The sequence below is a fragment of the Nomascus leucogenys genome, chromosome 22a, assembly GCF_006542625.1.
Source record: "Nomascus leucogenys isolate Asia chromosome 22a, Asia_NLE_v1, whole genome shotgun sequence".
Classification (NCBI taxonomy): Eukaryota; Metazoa; Chordata; class Mammalia; order Primates; family Hylobatidae; genus Nomascus; species Nomascus leucogenys.
The window spans coordinates 14,090,824-14,106,789 of record NC_044402.1 but is presented as its reverse complement, the minus strand read 5'-3'; the positions used below and the strand labels follow the sequence as shown (position 1 = coordinate 14,106,789).

The window sequence follows — 15,966 nt, the reverse complement described above, 5'->3', positions numbered from 1 at the left end:
GGGGATTATGGGAGCTACAATTCAAGGTGAGATTTAGTTGGGGACACAGCCAAACCATATCACCAAGGTTTTGCTTTCCCTTAGAGTTTGGCCTGGTTGTTTCTATTAGCTTTTCAGGTTATCAATTTAAAAAATAATTTATCTAAGTATTTTGTTAAATTATTCTCAGCAGCAAACTGATGCCACAACTGGAAATGGAAGTCCCTTGGATACTGTGTTCTACAGATGATGTTCATTGTATCATTACTCATCCAGTTGCCCTATGTGTAACTCTTGACTATACTCACTTCCTCCTATTTCATAGCCACTCCTTCACAAACTCCCACTGGTTTCATTCATAATTTGCCACTGTTTTCTTCATACTTGTGGCCACTTTTCTAATCCAGACCCTTATCATCACACTTCAGCTTTTAAAATAGCCTCTTATCAACATATCACTTGGCCAAAAATCTTACATTTTCCAGTATATTCCCCTATATGACCTTTCTAAAATACAAATATGATTACGTTAATAATCTTTTAATGGCATGATGAAATTCTTTAGCTTGACTCAAATGGCAAACTGGGTTCAGTTTACCTTCTTGGTCTCATCATCAATGAGTCATCCCTAGGAAATTTAGCTATAGTATACTACATGTGCCCTATATTTCAACACAACATCTTAATTCCTCTATATGGAATGTTCCCTTATAGTCTTATCTTGATCTTCATGTATTAAAGATTTAACACTGTCAGTTTCAAATGTATTCTACTTTGGCACTTCAGTTGATTTCTTCTCATGTTCCTTATAGTTCATTTTTGTATATTTACATATCTTGTATTCTTTTAGAGCATTGATTCAATATGACATATTTTTACTATTTATATTTTATCACAGAAAGAACTTTGTTTATTGAATACTTTCAGCCTAAAACTCCTGCTCTGTGTGAATATAAACATTACTGCCTCTGCTTTCTCTCTCAATGTGTTTGGCACACTTGTTCAAATCTTTATTTATATATTTTTTCTCTCCACTTTAGCTTTAAGTTTTTCACTCCTGGCAATATATTTCAAGATTTTAAAATCCAAAATAAGACTCTGTCTTTAATGGAGAAATGTAGATTACCTCGGATATCTGCTCATTCCCTCATCTGCTTCAGGGCCGCTCACCAAGACCACAATACATGCTACACCACACAACGCAACACACGCTTCACCTGGCAGTTCCTATTCACCTATCTTGCTTTTTTTTTTTTTTCCTGTGTAGCATTTATCTTACATAAAGCCTATTTTGGTTTATTTGTTAATTATCAGTCTCTTCTGACAAGTGTGTAAGTTCCACAGGAAAAGAGACTGCTGTACCCTTAGTGATTGGAACAGTACCTGGCATATACGAGGTACTCAATAAATGCTGCTGAATAAATGAATCCTTAACATTTATGGTGATAACTGTAGACCAGCTCTACTTTTGGTTATTTTATTTTATGCTTTGTACATTTTCCGCTATGTCTTCTTTTCTCTTTTTCATGTCTATTTTTATGGGTTATTCTGTTTCCTTTGCTTTAACACATATACACAAACTTAAATGTATACGTATATATGTCTCTGTGTGTGTGTGTGTGTGTGTGTGTGTGTGTGTGTGTGTGTGTATGTGTACAGATTGTTGCCCCGGCTGGTCTTGAACTCCTGTGCTCAAGTGATGCTCCCGCCTTGGCCTCCCAAAGTTCTGGAATTACAAGCATGAGCCACCACATCTAGCTTTCTTTTGCTTTTTAAGACTTGTATTGTACACACTTTTTTTTTTTTTTTTTAAGACAGAGTCTGGCCTGTCACCCAGGCTCGAGTGCAGTGGCACGAACTTGGCTCACTGTAACCTCCACCTCCCGGGTTCAAGCGATTCTCCTGCCTCAGCCTCCCAAGTAGCTGGGATTACAGACGCCCGCCAGCATGCACATTTAAAAAAATTCCATGAATGATCACAATAAAGGATTCCAAAAAAAATTCCTAACTCCATGTAAAGTTATACTCAGATAAAGAGATAGTATTTTGGATTGCCCTTTAGGGATGGCAAAACCTTGGCTTTTTGGTTTTAACTTTTTGTTATTCCTCTTGTCTTTTAAATTCTTGATTATTTTATCACGTGGTTCTGAGAGACTCTCACTGTGTTTTTTTTCTGTCAATAATATTTATAATTATTTCCTCTGAATCACATGTAGTCAGGCTTTTTCTTATGCTCCCGTGAGCTTTTCAGTAGCAAAAGTTTGCTGTTGTAATTGCTAAGGTTCAATATGCCATATTTTGTGGATAAATATGGCAAGAAATGCATGTTTCACATGTTAACAGCTTGGGAATTGAGACACGTCTTATAATTGATGTGTCTTACAATCATTGTCAGCCAGAGGGCACTCAAACCATAGTGGTTAATTGCCTACCCATGCATGTACTTTGTGTCAGTTATTTATAACTTTATAAATATTTATAAATCAGTTATTTATAACTTTTATAAAGTGTCATCACTTTAATTGAGCTTCCTAGATCATTGGTGCAATGCATGTTGAGTTTTATTGCTGCTTAAAATGCTTTCAAAGTTATTGTGTGTGCAGAGAAGAAAATAAAACAATAGGACATATGTTTATCAGTAAAACCAGTGTCATGGAAGGAATCACCATAATTTGTTGTAGAAGAATTCTATGTTTTTCTTTTAGAAAATGAATATGAATATGAATAATGAGTTGAGTTGGTTCCAAATTCTTAGGTGAAACTAATTTTTTTGGAGGTTCTACATTAGAATATGCAACAGGCATTGTTGCAGCAGAAGAATCCAAGGCTGGCTTGATTTTTGTTTCTTTAAAATTGATTTACATTTTCCATTTCAAATAATTCAGAAGAGTGTTTCTGCTTTTAGTATTGGTTTGTTTTGCTTTTAGTTCAAAAAATTAATGTCATTATTGATTTTGGTTTCCTTTGTTCTATTTTTTTGTATTTATCCATCCATCCATCCATCCACCCACCCATTTCTATCAGAGGGCTAATACTATGCCATAAACTGTAGACAAAAGAGAGAAACATACAGCCACAATTTTTGTTCATCACTAGAAATTCCTACAATTTTGCAGTTTCTGAATCTTTAGCATCTATATTTATTATTTTAGATTTTCTCCACTTATTTGTTCATTTTACATCTGGGTATGTTTCTATGGTTTAATTTATAATTTTAAATATTCTATAATTTTTATTGACAATTTAGTTTTCTTAGGTGTTATGTTTACTGTTTCCAACATTATCTTGCTAGGTCTATTTTGGTTTTTATTTCACAATATGTGCTGTTTATTCTCTATTTGGCCATTCCTCCAGATCCACTCTCAGAGTTTCTCCTTCCTGTTTGGTGCAATGGAAGACTGATTTCTATGAATTGCAATCTTTATGCTATTTCCAGTTAACTCCTGATTGGGCTTGGCAAATGAAATGTAGCAGCAGGAGTTAAGAAAGGAGAAGGAGACAGAAGTTAAGGTAGTTTTCACGCTCTTTCTTCTTGCTTTGGTGGTGTGGTTCTGTGGTGGCTGTGAGCTTCCTAGATTACACCTCTTAAAGGGTGGTCCCTACTCCATTCCAGCTTTGACTGGGCTTTAGTAATGCCATCTATCTATCTTATCCCTCTACGCAAAGAGACTGTAACATCTTTCTTCCATTGCTAGTCTCTGGATATTTTACTATCACTGTTGCTCCCTTTAACCATGTCCGCCCTCTGCAAATAGTCCCCCTATAAAGCTTCTTCAGGTAAAACACCTGAGAGGAATTATGTTTCCTGCATGGTCCAATACTGATATAGTGTTTTTACCTACAGTGTCCCTAGGGCATAGAATATAGTGGTGGGATTCTGGGACTGAGTTGCTTACGTACTTAATGAGCGAACAGATGACCCCTTATGCCTGGCAAACCATAGCAAGCAAGGGCTTCACAATTACTCAGATTATCTCTGTGGCGAGTGTGGGATGCAGTGTTTGTGGAGGGCAAGACTTGAGGTGGTCCAGTGGAGTAGCTGCAGTTGATTACAATGACAACCATGGTTTTTACAAAGATTGTGTGGTGGCATGACTTCTATGGATATATTGGAGAGCTTACAAAAGCAAAAAGAAAAGCTTAGGATGAATATTCAATTCAAGGCCAGAGTAGAGGCTCTGATAGTCATACAGGGAAAAAAATGAACCTCACTTCATGACATATACAAAATTAGAGATTTTACTTTGGTCTGTATATGAAATCTAAAACAATCAATTTCCAGATGAAAACAGGAGAATATCTTCATAGCTTTGGGATAGGCAAAGAATTCTTAAATAGAATACAAGAAGTAAAAAGTGCTAACCATAAAAGGAAAGATTGATCAATTGAGCTTTCAAAAATTAATAATTTTTTTCAAAAGATACCATGAAGAAGGTAAATAAGACAAGCCACTAATTACAAGAAGATATTTCCAAGTCATATTTCTAACAAAAAATCATATCCATAATACATTAAAATCTCATAGAAATCAGTAAGAAAAGTAACTCAAATCAAAACTTCATTCAAAAAAGACTTGAAAAGAATTTGCAAAAAAGGATATAAAAATGAACACATGAAAATATACTTAACATTATTACTCATGCAAACTAAATCTTCAGTGAAATACCATTAGGCTGGGTGCAGTGGCTCATGCCTGTAATCCCAACATTTTGGGAGGCCTACATGGGCAGATCATTTGAGGTCAGGAGTTTGAGACCAGCCTGGCCAACATGGTGAAACCCTGTCTCTACTGACAATACAAAAAAAAAAAAATTAGCTGGGCATGGTGGCGGGTACCTGTAATCCCAGCTACTTGGGAGGCTGAGGCAGGAGAATTGCTTGAACCTGGGAGGCGGAGGTTGCAGTGAGCAGAGGTCATGCCACTGCACCCCAGTCTGGGCAACAGAGCAAGACTCTATCTCAAAAAAAAAAAAAAAAAGAAATGCAGCAAGAGGCAAGAGGGAGCTTTCTGGAATACCAGAAATGTTCAACACTGTGCTCCTAACGATATTCACAATTACTTTCATTTATTTCACAATCATATGATGCCTGATCACCAGAATCTTAGGTTGACACAGCTGCTGTCTCAACACATGATTCAGACATACAAACCACAAAGATTAATCTTGATACTGACATAAGTTAAACAAAAGCTTTATTGACAGAATAGAGAATAAATAAACTGAGTGGTGAAGATCTGGAGAAATAGAATCAGGATTCTGTGGTCTGTCCTTATCCTCAAACAAGGAAGGACCAATAGAGGAGATTGCATAACTGTAAAACTGCTTTTGCTGGTGAACATCAAGGACAAAATATTGAGGCCTACAAAACCATGCTTTTTGAAGTTATATCAGAAACCTTCAGAAACTTTGTCATTTAAAATCATATCAGAGACTGAAGATCAGAAGAAACTGGAGATCAGAAGAAATTTTAAACTATACAATAAAAAATGCTGTGTGTTAAAAACAACAAACAAAAAAACACAGCCTCTGTCTTGTCTTGGTGACACTGTTTTTCTATTTCTGTTAGACCTAATAAGATATCTCCAAGTCTACCTCAATCTCAAAACTTACCCAATAATCTATAACAGTTCATTGTTGAGGCAATATTGAGAGAAGGAAGGTAAATCAACAAAATCCTGAAGGCTCTCAGTTATACCCTTCTAACAAGTAAGAAGGTGTATTGGTCCCTTTTCATGCTGCTGATCAAGACATGCCTGAGACTGGGCAATTTACAAAAGAAAGACATTTAATTAGACTTACAGTTCTACATGGCTGGGGAAGATCTCACAATCATGGCAGAGGGTGAAAGGCACTTCTTACATGGTTGCAGCAAGAGAGAAATGAGGAGGAAGCAAAAGGGGAAACCCCTTATAAACCCGTAAGATCTTGTGAGACTTATTCACTATCATGAGAATAGCACTGGAAAAACCAGCCCCCATGATTTGATTACCTCCCCTTGGGTCCCTCCCACAACATGCGGGAATTCTGGGAGATACAATTCAAGTCGAGATTTGGGTTGGGACACAGCCAAACCATATAAGAAGGTGACAGTGGATGAGAAGATATCAAAAGGAAAAGTAAAGGGAAAAATCAAGCCCTCATGAGTGAAGCTGGGTTTACCACTTTCCAAGCCACTTTACTGAGTTGAGAAAATGGGTCCAAGTCCTATCTAAATGAGGTGAAGCAGATGGGTCTCAAGAATAATTCACCTACACTATGTTAGAGCAAATAGATCTGACCAGTGCTGCACCTTTAATGATGAACTTGATGGAAATAGGAAGAGTGGGAAGAACAGAAGAAGAAGGAAGGAAAAGGGATAAAGAAGGAGGTGGGTGAGTAGAGGAGGGGAGTCAGGAAGATTAGAAAAGGAGGGATTATAGAGAAGAGGCAGAGCAAGATGGCTGAATAAAGCCTCCAGTGATTATCCACTCCTGTAGGAACATCAAATTGAACAACGATCCACACAAGAAAGCACCTTTATAAGAACCAGAAATCAGCTTGGTTACCAGCTTGGCCACAGTGGACAATGCACGAAGTGGGCTCCTGGGGTCTCTGATTCCAGGACTTGGCTCTTGTGTGGCATTTCTAAACCTGCCCTGGGCCAGAGTGGGGCCACTGCCCTGAAAGGAGAAACCCAGGACTGGCAGCATTTGCCAGAAGCTGACTGAAGAGCCCTTGGACCTTGAGTGAATAGTGGCGGTAGCCAGGGGGTAATTGCCATGGGCTTGGGGTGGTGGTGGCCATGGAGAGAGACTGCTCTGCTTCAGGATAAAGGAAGGAAGAGTAGGAAAGACTGTCTTGCAGCTTGGGTGCCAGCTTAGCCACAGTAGAATAGAATACCACATAGACTCTAAGGGTCTCAACTTCCTTGGCTTCCAGATGGCATCTCTGGACCTAGCTGGGGCTGGGGGCAACTCACTGCCCTGAAGAGAAGATCATAACCCTGGCTGGACTCATCACCTGCTGACTATAGAGCTCTTGGGCCTAGAGCAAACATAGGTAGTAGCCAGGCAGTGGAAACTGTGGGCCTTGGGCAAGACCCAGTGCTGTGCTGGCTCTGGGTTTGACCCAGTGCAGCCCTAGTGGTGGTGGCTACAGGGGTGCTTGCATCACCCCTTCCCTAGCTCCAGGCAGCTTAGCACAGAGAAAGAGACACTATTTGTTTGGTGGGAAGTGCGGTAAGAGAACAAAAGTCTCTTCCTGGTAATACAGGGAGTTCTCCTGAATCTTACACAAGACCACCAAGGCAGTACTTCTACAAGTTGGCAATAGCCAAAGCATTACTGGGCTTGAGGTACCTCCTAATGCAGATTCAGCTGCAGTGAGCAAAGACTTAGATCACAACATTCAAGTCCCTTTGAATACTTGGAAAGCTTTCCCAAGAAGGACAGGTACGAACAAGCCCAGACTGTGAAGACTACAATAAATACCAAACTCTTTAATCCCCAGACACCAACCAATGTCCAGAAGCATCAAGACCATCCAGGAGAACATGACCTCACCAAAGGAAAAAAATAAGGCACCGATCTTGGAGAGACAGAGATATGTGACCTTTCAGACAGAGAATTCAAAAGAGCTGTTGTGAGAAAACTCAAGGAAATTCAAGATAATACAGAGAAGGAATCCAGAATCCTGTCAGATAAATTTAACAAAGAGATTGAAACAATTAAAAAGAATCAAGCAGAATTCTGGAGCTGAAAAATGCAATTGACATACTGAAGAATTATCAGAGTCTCTTAATAGCAGAATTGATAAAGCAGAATAAAGAATTAGTGAGCTTGAAGACAAACCACTTAAAAATACACAATTAGAGTAGATGAAAGAAAAAAGAATAAAAAGGAATGAAGCATGCTTGTAAAATCTAGAAAATAGCCTCAAAAGGGCAAATCTAAGAGTTACTGGCCTCAAAGAGGAGGTAGAGAAAGAGATAGGGATTGAACATTTATTCAAAGGAGTAATAACAGAGAACTTCCCAAACTTAGAGAAAGATATCAATATTCACATACAAGAAGGTAACAGAACACCAAACAGATTTCAGCCAAAGAAGATGACCTCAAGGCATTTAATAATGAAACTCCCAAAGGTTGAGGATAAAGAAAGGATCCTAAAAGCAGCAAGAGAAAAGAAACAATAACATACAAAGGAGCCCCAATATATCTGGCACAGACTTTTCAGTGGAAACCTTACAGGCCAGGAGAGAGTGGCATGACATATATTTGTTAAAACTTTTATCCCAGAATGGTATATCTGGCAAAAATATCCTTCAAACATGAAAAAAATATTTCCTGAGATAAAAAAAAAGAAACTTGAGGGATTTCATCAACACCAGACCTGCCATATAAGAAATGCTAAAGGGAATACTTCAAGCATAAATAAAAAGATATTAATGAGCAATAAGAAATCATCTGAAGGTACAAAACTCACTGGTCATAGTAAGTACACAGAAACACACAGAATATTATAACATGTCAATTATGGTGTGTAAACTAATCACATGTTGAGTAGAAAAACTAAAAGACAAACTGATCAAATATAATAACTACAACAACTTTTCAAGACATGTCAGTTTAAAATAATGGGTTATAAGATACTATGGTAACCTAGAATTTAAAAACATACAACAGATATACAAAAAATAAAAGCAAGAAATTAATAGAAGAATTGATCAAGCAGAATAAAGAATCAGTGAGCTTGAAGACAGAAATTAAAACATGCTACCAGAGAAAATTGCCTTCACTAAAAGGGAGATAGGAAGGAAAAAGAGAAGGAAGGGAAGACCACAAAACAACCAGAAAAAAATTAAATGTCAGGAGTAAGTTCTGACTTATCAATAACAATATTTAATGTAAATGGACTAAACTCTCCAATCAAAAGACATAGAGTGCCTGAATGGATTTTTTAAAAAAAGGTCCCAGTGATCTGTTGCCTACAAGAAACACACTTCACCTATAAAGACACACATAGACTGAAAATAAAGAGATGGAAAAATATATTCCAGGCAAGTGGAAGCCAAAAAATAGCAGAAGTCACTATACTTATATCAGACAAAATAGATTTCAAGACAAAAACTATAGAAAGAGACAAAGAGGGTCATTATATAATGATAAACGGGTCAATTCAGCAAGAGGATATAAAAATTATAAATATATATACACCCAATGCTGGAGCACTAAGATACAGAAAGCAAATATTATTAGAGCTAAGGAGAGAGATAGATCCCAATACAATAACTGTTGGAGATTTCAACAACCCATGTTCACTTTTGGACATGATTTTCTGTCTGGACAGGTCATCCAGACAGAAAATCAAAAAAGAAACATTGGACTTAATCTGCACTGTAGACCAAATGGACCTAATAGATATTTACAGAATTCAATTTCAACCAATGGCTACAGAATGTACACTCTTCTCCTCAGCACATAGATCATTCTGAAATAAATAGAACATATGTTAAGCCATCCATATCTTCTGCAGAAGATATCCATGTGCAGAAGAATGAAACTAGACCTCTTTCTCCACACACAAAAATCAAATCAAAATGGATTAAAGACTTAAATCTAAAAACTATTAAAAAAACTATAAAACGACTAAAAGAAAACTTTGAGGAAACTCTCCTGGATATTAATCTAGGCAAAAATTTCTTAAGTAATATCCCACAAACACAGGCAACCAAAGCAAAAATGGAAAAATGGAATCACATCAAGTTAAAGAGCTTCTGCACAGCAAAGGAAACAATCAACAAAGTGAAGAGACAATCCACAGAACAGGAGAAAATATTTGCAAACTACCCATCTGACAAGGAATTAATAACTAGAATATATAAAAAGCTCAACTCAATAGGAAAAAACTAACAATCTGATTTTAAAACGTGCAAAAATCTGAATAGACATTTCTCAAAAGATGACATACAAATGGCAAACAGGCATATGAAAAGGTGCTCAATGACCATCAGAGAAATACAAATCAAAACTACAATGAGATTATCATCTCATCCCAGTTAAAATAGCTTTTATCGAAAAGACAGGCAATAATGAATGCTGGTGAGGATGTGGAGAAAAGGGAACCCTTGTACACTGTTGGTGGGAATATAAATTAGTACAATGGAGAGTACATTAGTACTATGAAGAATAGTTTGGAGGTTCCTCAGAAAACTAACAATAGAGCTACCATATGATCCAGCAATCCCACTGCTAGGATATACCCCCCAAAAAAGAGATCAGTATATTGAAGAGATATCTACACTCCCATGTTTATTGTAGTACTATTCACAACAGTGAAGCTTTGGAAGCAGCCCAAGTGTCCATCAACAGATGAATGAATAAAGAAAATATGGTACATGTACACAATGGAGTACTATTCAGCCATAAAAAAGAATGAGATCCTGTCATTTGCAACAACGATTGGAACTGGAGGACATTATGTTAAGTGAAATATGCCAGGGACAGAAAGACAGAGTTTGCATATTCTCACTTATCTGAGGGAACTAAATATTTTAAAAATTGAATTCACAGACATAGAGAGTAGAATAGTGGTTACCAGAGGCTGGGAAGGGTAGTGGGGCATTATGTAGGGGGAAAATGGCGATGGTTAATGGGTACAAAAATATCATTACACAGAATGAATAAGATCTAGTATTTGACAGAACAACAGAGTGACTACAGTCAATAATAATTTATTATACATTTAAAAATAACTGGAAGAATATAATTCGAATGTTTGTAACATAAAGGATAAATTCTTGATGTGACGGATACCCCATTTACCCCGATATGATTATTATACAGTGTATGCCTGTATCAAAATATCTCATGTATCCCATAAATTTATACACCTACTATGTACCCACAAAAATTAAGACTAAAATATTTTTTAAAAAAGGAAGGGAAGAGAAGGAAGAAACTAACAGCTTGTAAAAGATAAAAAGAATCAAGTTGAGACAAAGCACATCCCAAGATAGGAGGTAAATTTACTTCCATATTCTGCCTCAAAAAATCTTAATAAATTAAATTCAACAAAACAAGATCTCAAAGACTCAATAATAGAATGACAAAATAAAATGAAAGTGCAGGTCACAAACATATAGAAATAAATTGAGAATCATGTCCCTTTATCACTGTAGGGTCCTAGGCTGGTTAGCAAAATTCAACTGAGTTGGAAAGGAGTGGGCGACTGTCATTAAGGTCAATCAATATTAACTGTTTTGAGATTTGCTAAAGGGTTCAAAATTACAGCCAGATAGGAAGAATAAATTTTAGTGTTCTATACCACTGGAGGATGGCATAGTTAACACTAATGTTATATAGTTTAAAATAGCTAGGAAGAGGATATTGAACATTCCCAATATAAAGAAATGATAAATGTTTGAGATGACAGATATGCTAATTACCCTGATCTGATCACTCTATGTTATGTATCAAAATAGTACTTTGTACCCCATGAATATGTAAAATCAATATTTGTTAGTTAAGAAATAAAATTATACTTAAAAATTAACTACTTCTTTTGCTATGCAAACACTGATAGGAGCTATATAGACTTGATCAATGAAAGCACAAGATTACCAAATGAAAGAGATGAGAGCAGTGTATCATTCACACAACTCCACCATTACTGGTTGTGTGTCAGTTGTATCAGTGTAATCAGCAAAAGTAAGCTAACATTACCTACTTTAGCAAGGTTGTTGTGAATAGTGGATGAGACGATATTTGTAACATGCTGAGCACAGTTGTAGCTTGACAAGTGGCAGCTGTTATTATTTGGCTTTTGAGACAGTAAAATGTCTCTGAAATGGTAAATGAGAACATAGCATGGTGACCTAGTGTTGCCTTTCTTTAGGACTATCCATAGGATCCTACTTCTATAGATCCTACAAATCCATCACCCCTAATAATTTGAGGTCTTAGGATTAATTAATATGGCAGGTTTTTCATATATCTTCTAATCCTGGGCCACATGTAATGCTTACACCAGTGAAAGCAAATTTCTTACCTGCCTTTGTTGAGTAAACCTTTCCACGTTGAGAAACAAAAGTAATAGCTGATGTATAAAAACTATGAAAAGTCTTCTTTATGATATCATCATGAAAGTTAGCTATTAATTGAAAGGTGTTGCCGCCATCAACTGAAAGCCATATCTAAAGGAATAAAGAGATAATACCTTACTAAAGGGCTGCCATGCAACAGTTGGCAATTACCTATCAGCCTACATGAGAATAGCCATGTGGCATGATCTTTTCCATATGCCTACATTCATCACACACACACACACACACACACACACACACACACACACTCATATATAGACTTATCTACTTTGTCTACCTTTTATTTCCATCCTAGAGTGTGTATGAAAGTGTCTGTGGCAGAGTACCAGGTCTACACAATATGCATAGTGATTGTATAAAATAACAAAGTTATTCCTATGATCTCCCAAAAATTCCGTGTTCATAAAAGAATGGAGTGCTGGGTGCATTTGGATCCGGGGGAGGGGTTTACCCCATATTGACATAATACTCCATGTTCTAGATGTCTGGCAAATATATATGCAGACATATTTTGCATGGAAGAGCCCCTTGTCATTTGCAAGGGATGTGTCCTGGGACCTTCGTAGATCCTCAAATCACTTATCTCACTGTACAGTTGTATTAGTTTATTACTATAGCATCTTAGTTTCTTTGTTTCCTCATCTTTAGATAAGAGTTGTTTGAGGATAAAACAAATCGATTATGTATTATGATTCCCAATTGCTACCTCTTTTAATAGCCTAAGACTCATTCACATGAAGATTTCTGTTGTTTGGATTTTTAAAAAATTAATTTTAATAACAAGTTATACAAGAAAATAGGCTTTTCTTACATTTCCAACTTTATAAATATGGCTGAAGAGTCTGAGACCACCATACAAATAATTCTCCTTTTATGCCTCATCTAATATAATCAATCCTAGTCTCCTCTATCCCTTCCCAGAGGTAACCCGTTGATCAGTTTGAAAATTCTAAGCATTAAAAAAAAAAAGAAAATTCTAAGCATTTACATTCATATGTATGCAGATGCCAATAGAATATGTACAGTGCTGATTTCATTTTTATGTTAGGGAGGAGATAAAGGCTTTTAGACTTGGACAGGAAGTAACTTTGCCCTGGACTGCTTGCTTACTGGGTCTGAATATTACAAACACACATAGGAAATGTACTGAATACACATAGGTGCTTCTGTTACTCAGGATGCAGCACTCATTGCTGGCATAACACAATCCATGATCTGAAGCATATGGTATGTGGACCTCAATTTTCACTCGTGCTTTGGGCCCTGCAAACATTACTGGTGAGCAGGGAGGTAGTTAGGGTGTCTAAGAAAGGGCATTTTGAACAATAGGTTTGAACTTGTATCATACTGTACCTGTTGTTCTATAAGTTACATTTGTCACGCAACAATATATCTCAGATCATTTTATGTTAGCTCACGTGGATCAGCACATTCTTCTACACTGTCCTATAATCTCCAACTTATGGATATACCATACTTGAGATAGTCTATTTTTCTACTATACTAATGAACATTTAAAAGTTGTACCCAAATTTTCACTGTTGTGAATAATACTGCAGTGAACATTCATTTATCTGCCTGTTTGTACTAATGTTACAGTGTTATCTTTAAAGAAAATACTGAAAAATTGAGTTGCTGACTCAGATGCTATGAGACAAATATATATATATATATATATTTAAGACAGGGTCTCACTCTGTCACCCAGGCTGCAGTGCAGTGGCACGATCTTGGCTCACTGCCACCTCTGCCTTCTCAGCTCAAGCGATCTTTTCACCTCAGCCTCCCAAGTAGCTGGGACTACAGGCATATGCCACCGTGGCCAGCTAATTTTTGTAGAGATGGGTTTTTGCCATGTTGCCCAGGCTGGTCTCAAACTCCCGGGCTCAAGCGATCCTCCTGCCTTGGCCTCCCTAAGTGCTGGTATCACAGGCATGAGCCACTGCATCTAGCCACATTTCTACAATTTTAATAGAGACTACCCAAGTGCTCTTCAGTTTTGCTGAACCAGATTATAGTCCCACCAGTAGTGTATGAGAGTATCTGTTTCCCCAAACCTCACCAATACTTGATATGACCAAAAATTTATTTTTAATTTTTACTTATGATCAGAATGAAAAATGACATCTCATTGCATTTCTCCCTAGATATTTTAAATTATTTATCTATACATGGCTCATTTGTATTTTTCCTTATATTATGTAATAATATAATGAACTATGTGAACTGAAAACCTATGAATCAGCATATTGCTAGTAATTTACATCTTCCTGTTTCTCCCCATTCCTATCCCTCTACCTTTCCTGTTACATATCCAATATCCTGAATTTTATGTTTTTTCATTCCCTTGGTATTTAAAATAATTTAAGCACATATGTTTAAATAACATATGGCATAATTTTACTTATTTTTGCTCCTTGTAAAAAGGGCTATCCATACCATATATTGTCTTCTATAACTTACTTTCCCTCAACATTATTTACTTAAATTCATACATGTTGCATACAGCCCAGTTCACTTGCTTTTTCATTTCCATATAATAGTTCATTAGGTGAATAAGATGTAATTTACTTATTCATTTTCCCATTCATAGACATCTGGATTACTTTTAGTAATTTGATGTTATTACTAGCAGTACCCATGACGAACATTTTAAAATGTCTCCGGATATATGTGTTTCCCTTGCTGAAAAGTGAAATTGGTGGGACATAGGATATGCAAATATTCACATTTACAAGATAATAATAACAATGGCAAATTGCTTTCCAGAATAGTTGTAATAATTTACTCTCCCAGCAGCAATATATAAGAAATCTTGTTGACCTACACTTTCTAAATGTTCTACAATTTCTAAATGTCGAATTATATTATTAAATATAATTTAATAATATAATTATAATATTAAATATAATTCAACATTTTGTATCGTCAGAATTTATTTTGCCAATTAAGTAGCTGAAAATGGTATCATCGTTCGTTCCTGATTTGTATTTCCCTGATTGCTTGTGAACTCCATCATCTCTTCACATATTCATTCCACTTGTTTTCTTTTCTGTGATATGCTTATTTGTGTGTTTTCTCCTTTTTGCTATTAGGTTGTCTTTTTCATATTGCTTTGCAGAAATTCTTTATATATTCTCACTTCTATAATTCTTTCTTAGTTAAATGTGTTGCAAATATCATCTCCCAGTTTGCAGATTGTTGTTGTTTTTCACTTCTTAGGATATCCTTCATGAAAAAGTCTCTTCCTCTTTCTCTCCTTCCTTTCTCCTTCCTCCTCCCTCCTCCACCTCCTTCTCCTCTTCTGCTTCCCCCTCCTCCTTTTTTTTAAAAAGAGCATGCAAATAACTTTCTTTGGGTAAAAAGTGAAATTAAGAGACTCTGTGATCTGATTCGGGGACCTAACCAAATAAGAAAACTGACAGCTAAATGGCTGACTTACAAGTGAGCTTTTGGCCCGTATCACCAGTGTAACTTAGGATCAGTCTTTATTTCCTTTATTATTTTTCATTTTGAATGTTTAACTTGACCCAAATTATAAGTCATTGCCAAATTACTTTGGAAATATCCTTTGTCTTGATTGTGTTATTGCATATGGATGGTGCTCAAGATTATTAAAAATTAATTCAGATGTTTTCAATTTTGTGAAGAGATGGTGGATATTTCCTAGGTCATAATACAAAAGTGATTTGTGATCTAACTATTGGTTATCTTACAACTTTTTCTTTTTTATTGAGGTAAAAAACACATATCATAAACTTTATCATGCTATCCATTATTAAGCATACAGTTCAGTAGTGTTACGTATATTTACATTGTAGTGAAAGAGTTCCCCCGCACATGCATAGTCTCGCCCATTACTAGCACTTCCCAATAACTGATGAACCTACACTGATACATCATT

The 15,966-nt window shown here is 36.3% G+C and overlaps 1 protein-coding gene across 1 annotated transcript in view; it reads right to left on the bottom strand.

Moving 5' to 3' along the window:
* The window catches only part of CATSPERB (cation channel sperm associated auxiliary subunit beta), a 153,847-nt gene that overhangs the window by 65,439 nt on the left and 72,442 nt on the right, over positions 1 to 15,966 (bottom strand). Inside the window, exon 14 of the mRNA XM_030803388.1 lies at positions 12,009 to 12,153. Coding sequence (XP_030659248.1) covers positions 12,009 to 12,153 — 145 coding nt within the window. The remainder of the gene's footprint in view (positions 1 to 12,008; positions 12,154 to 15,966) is intronic.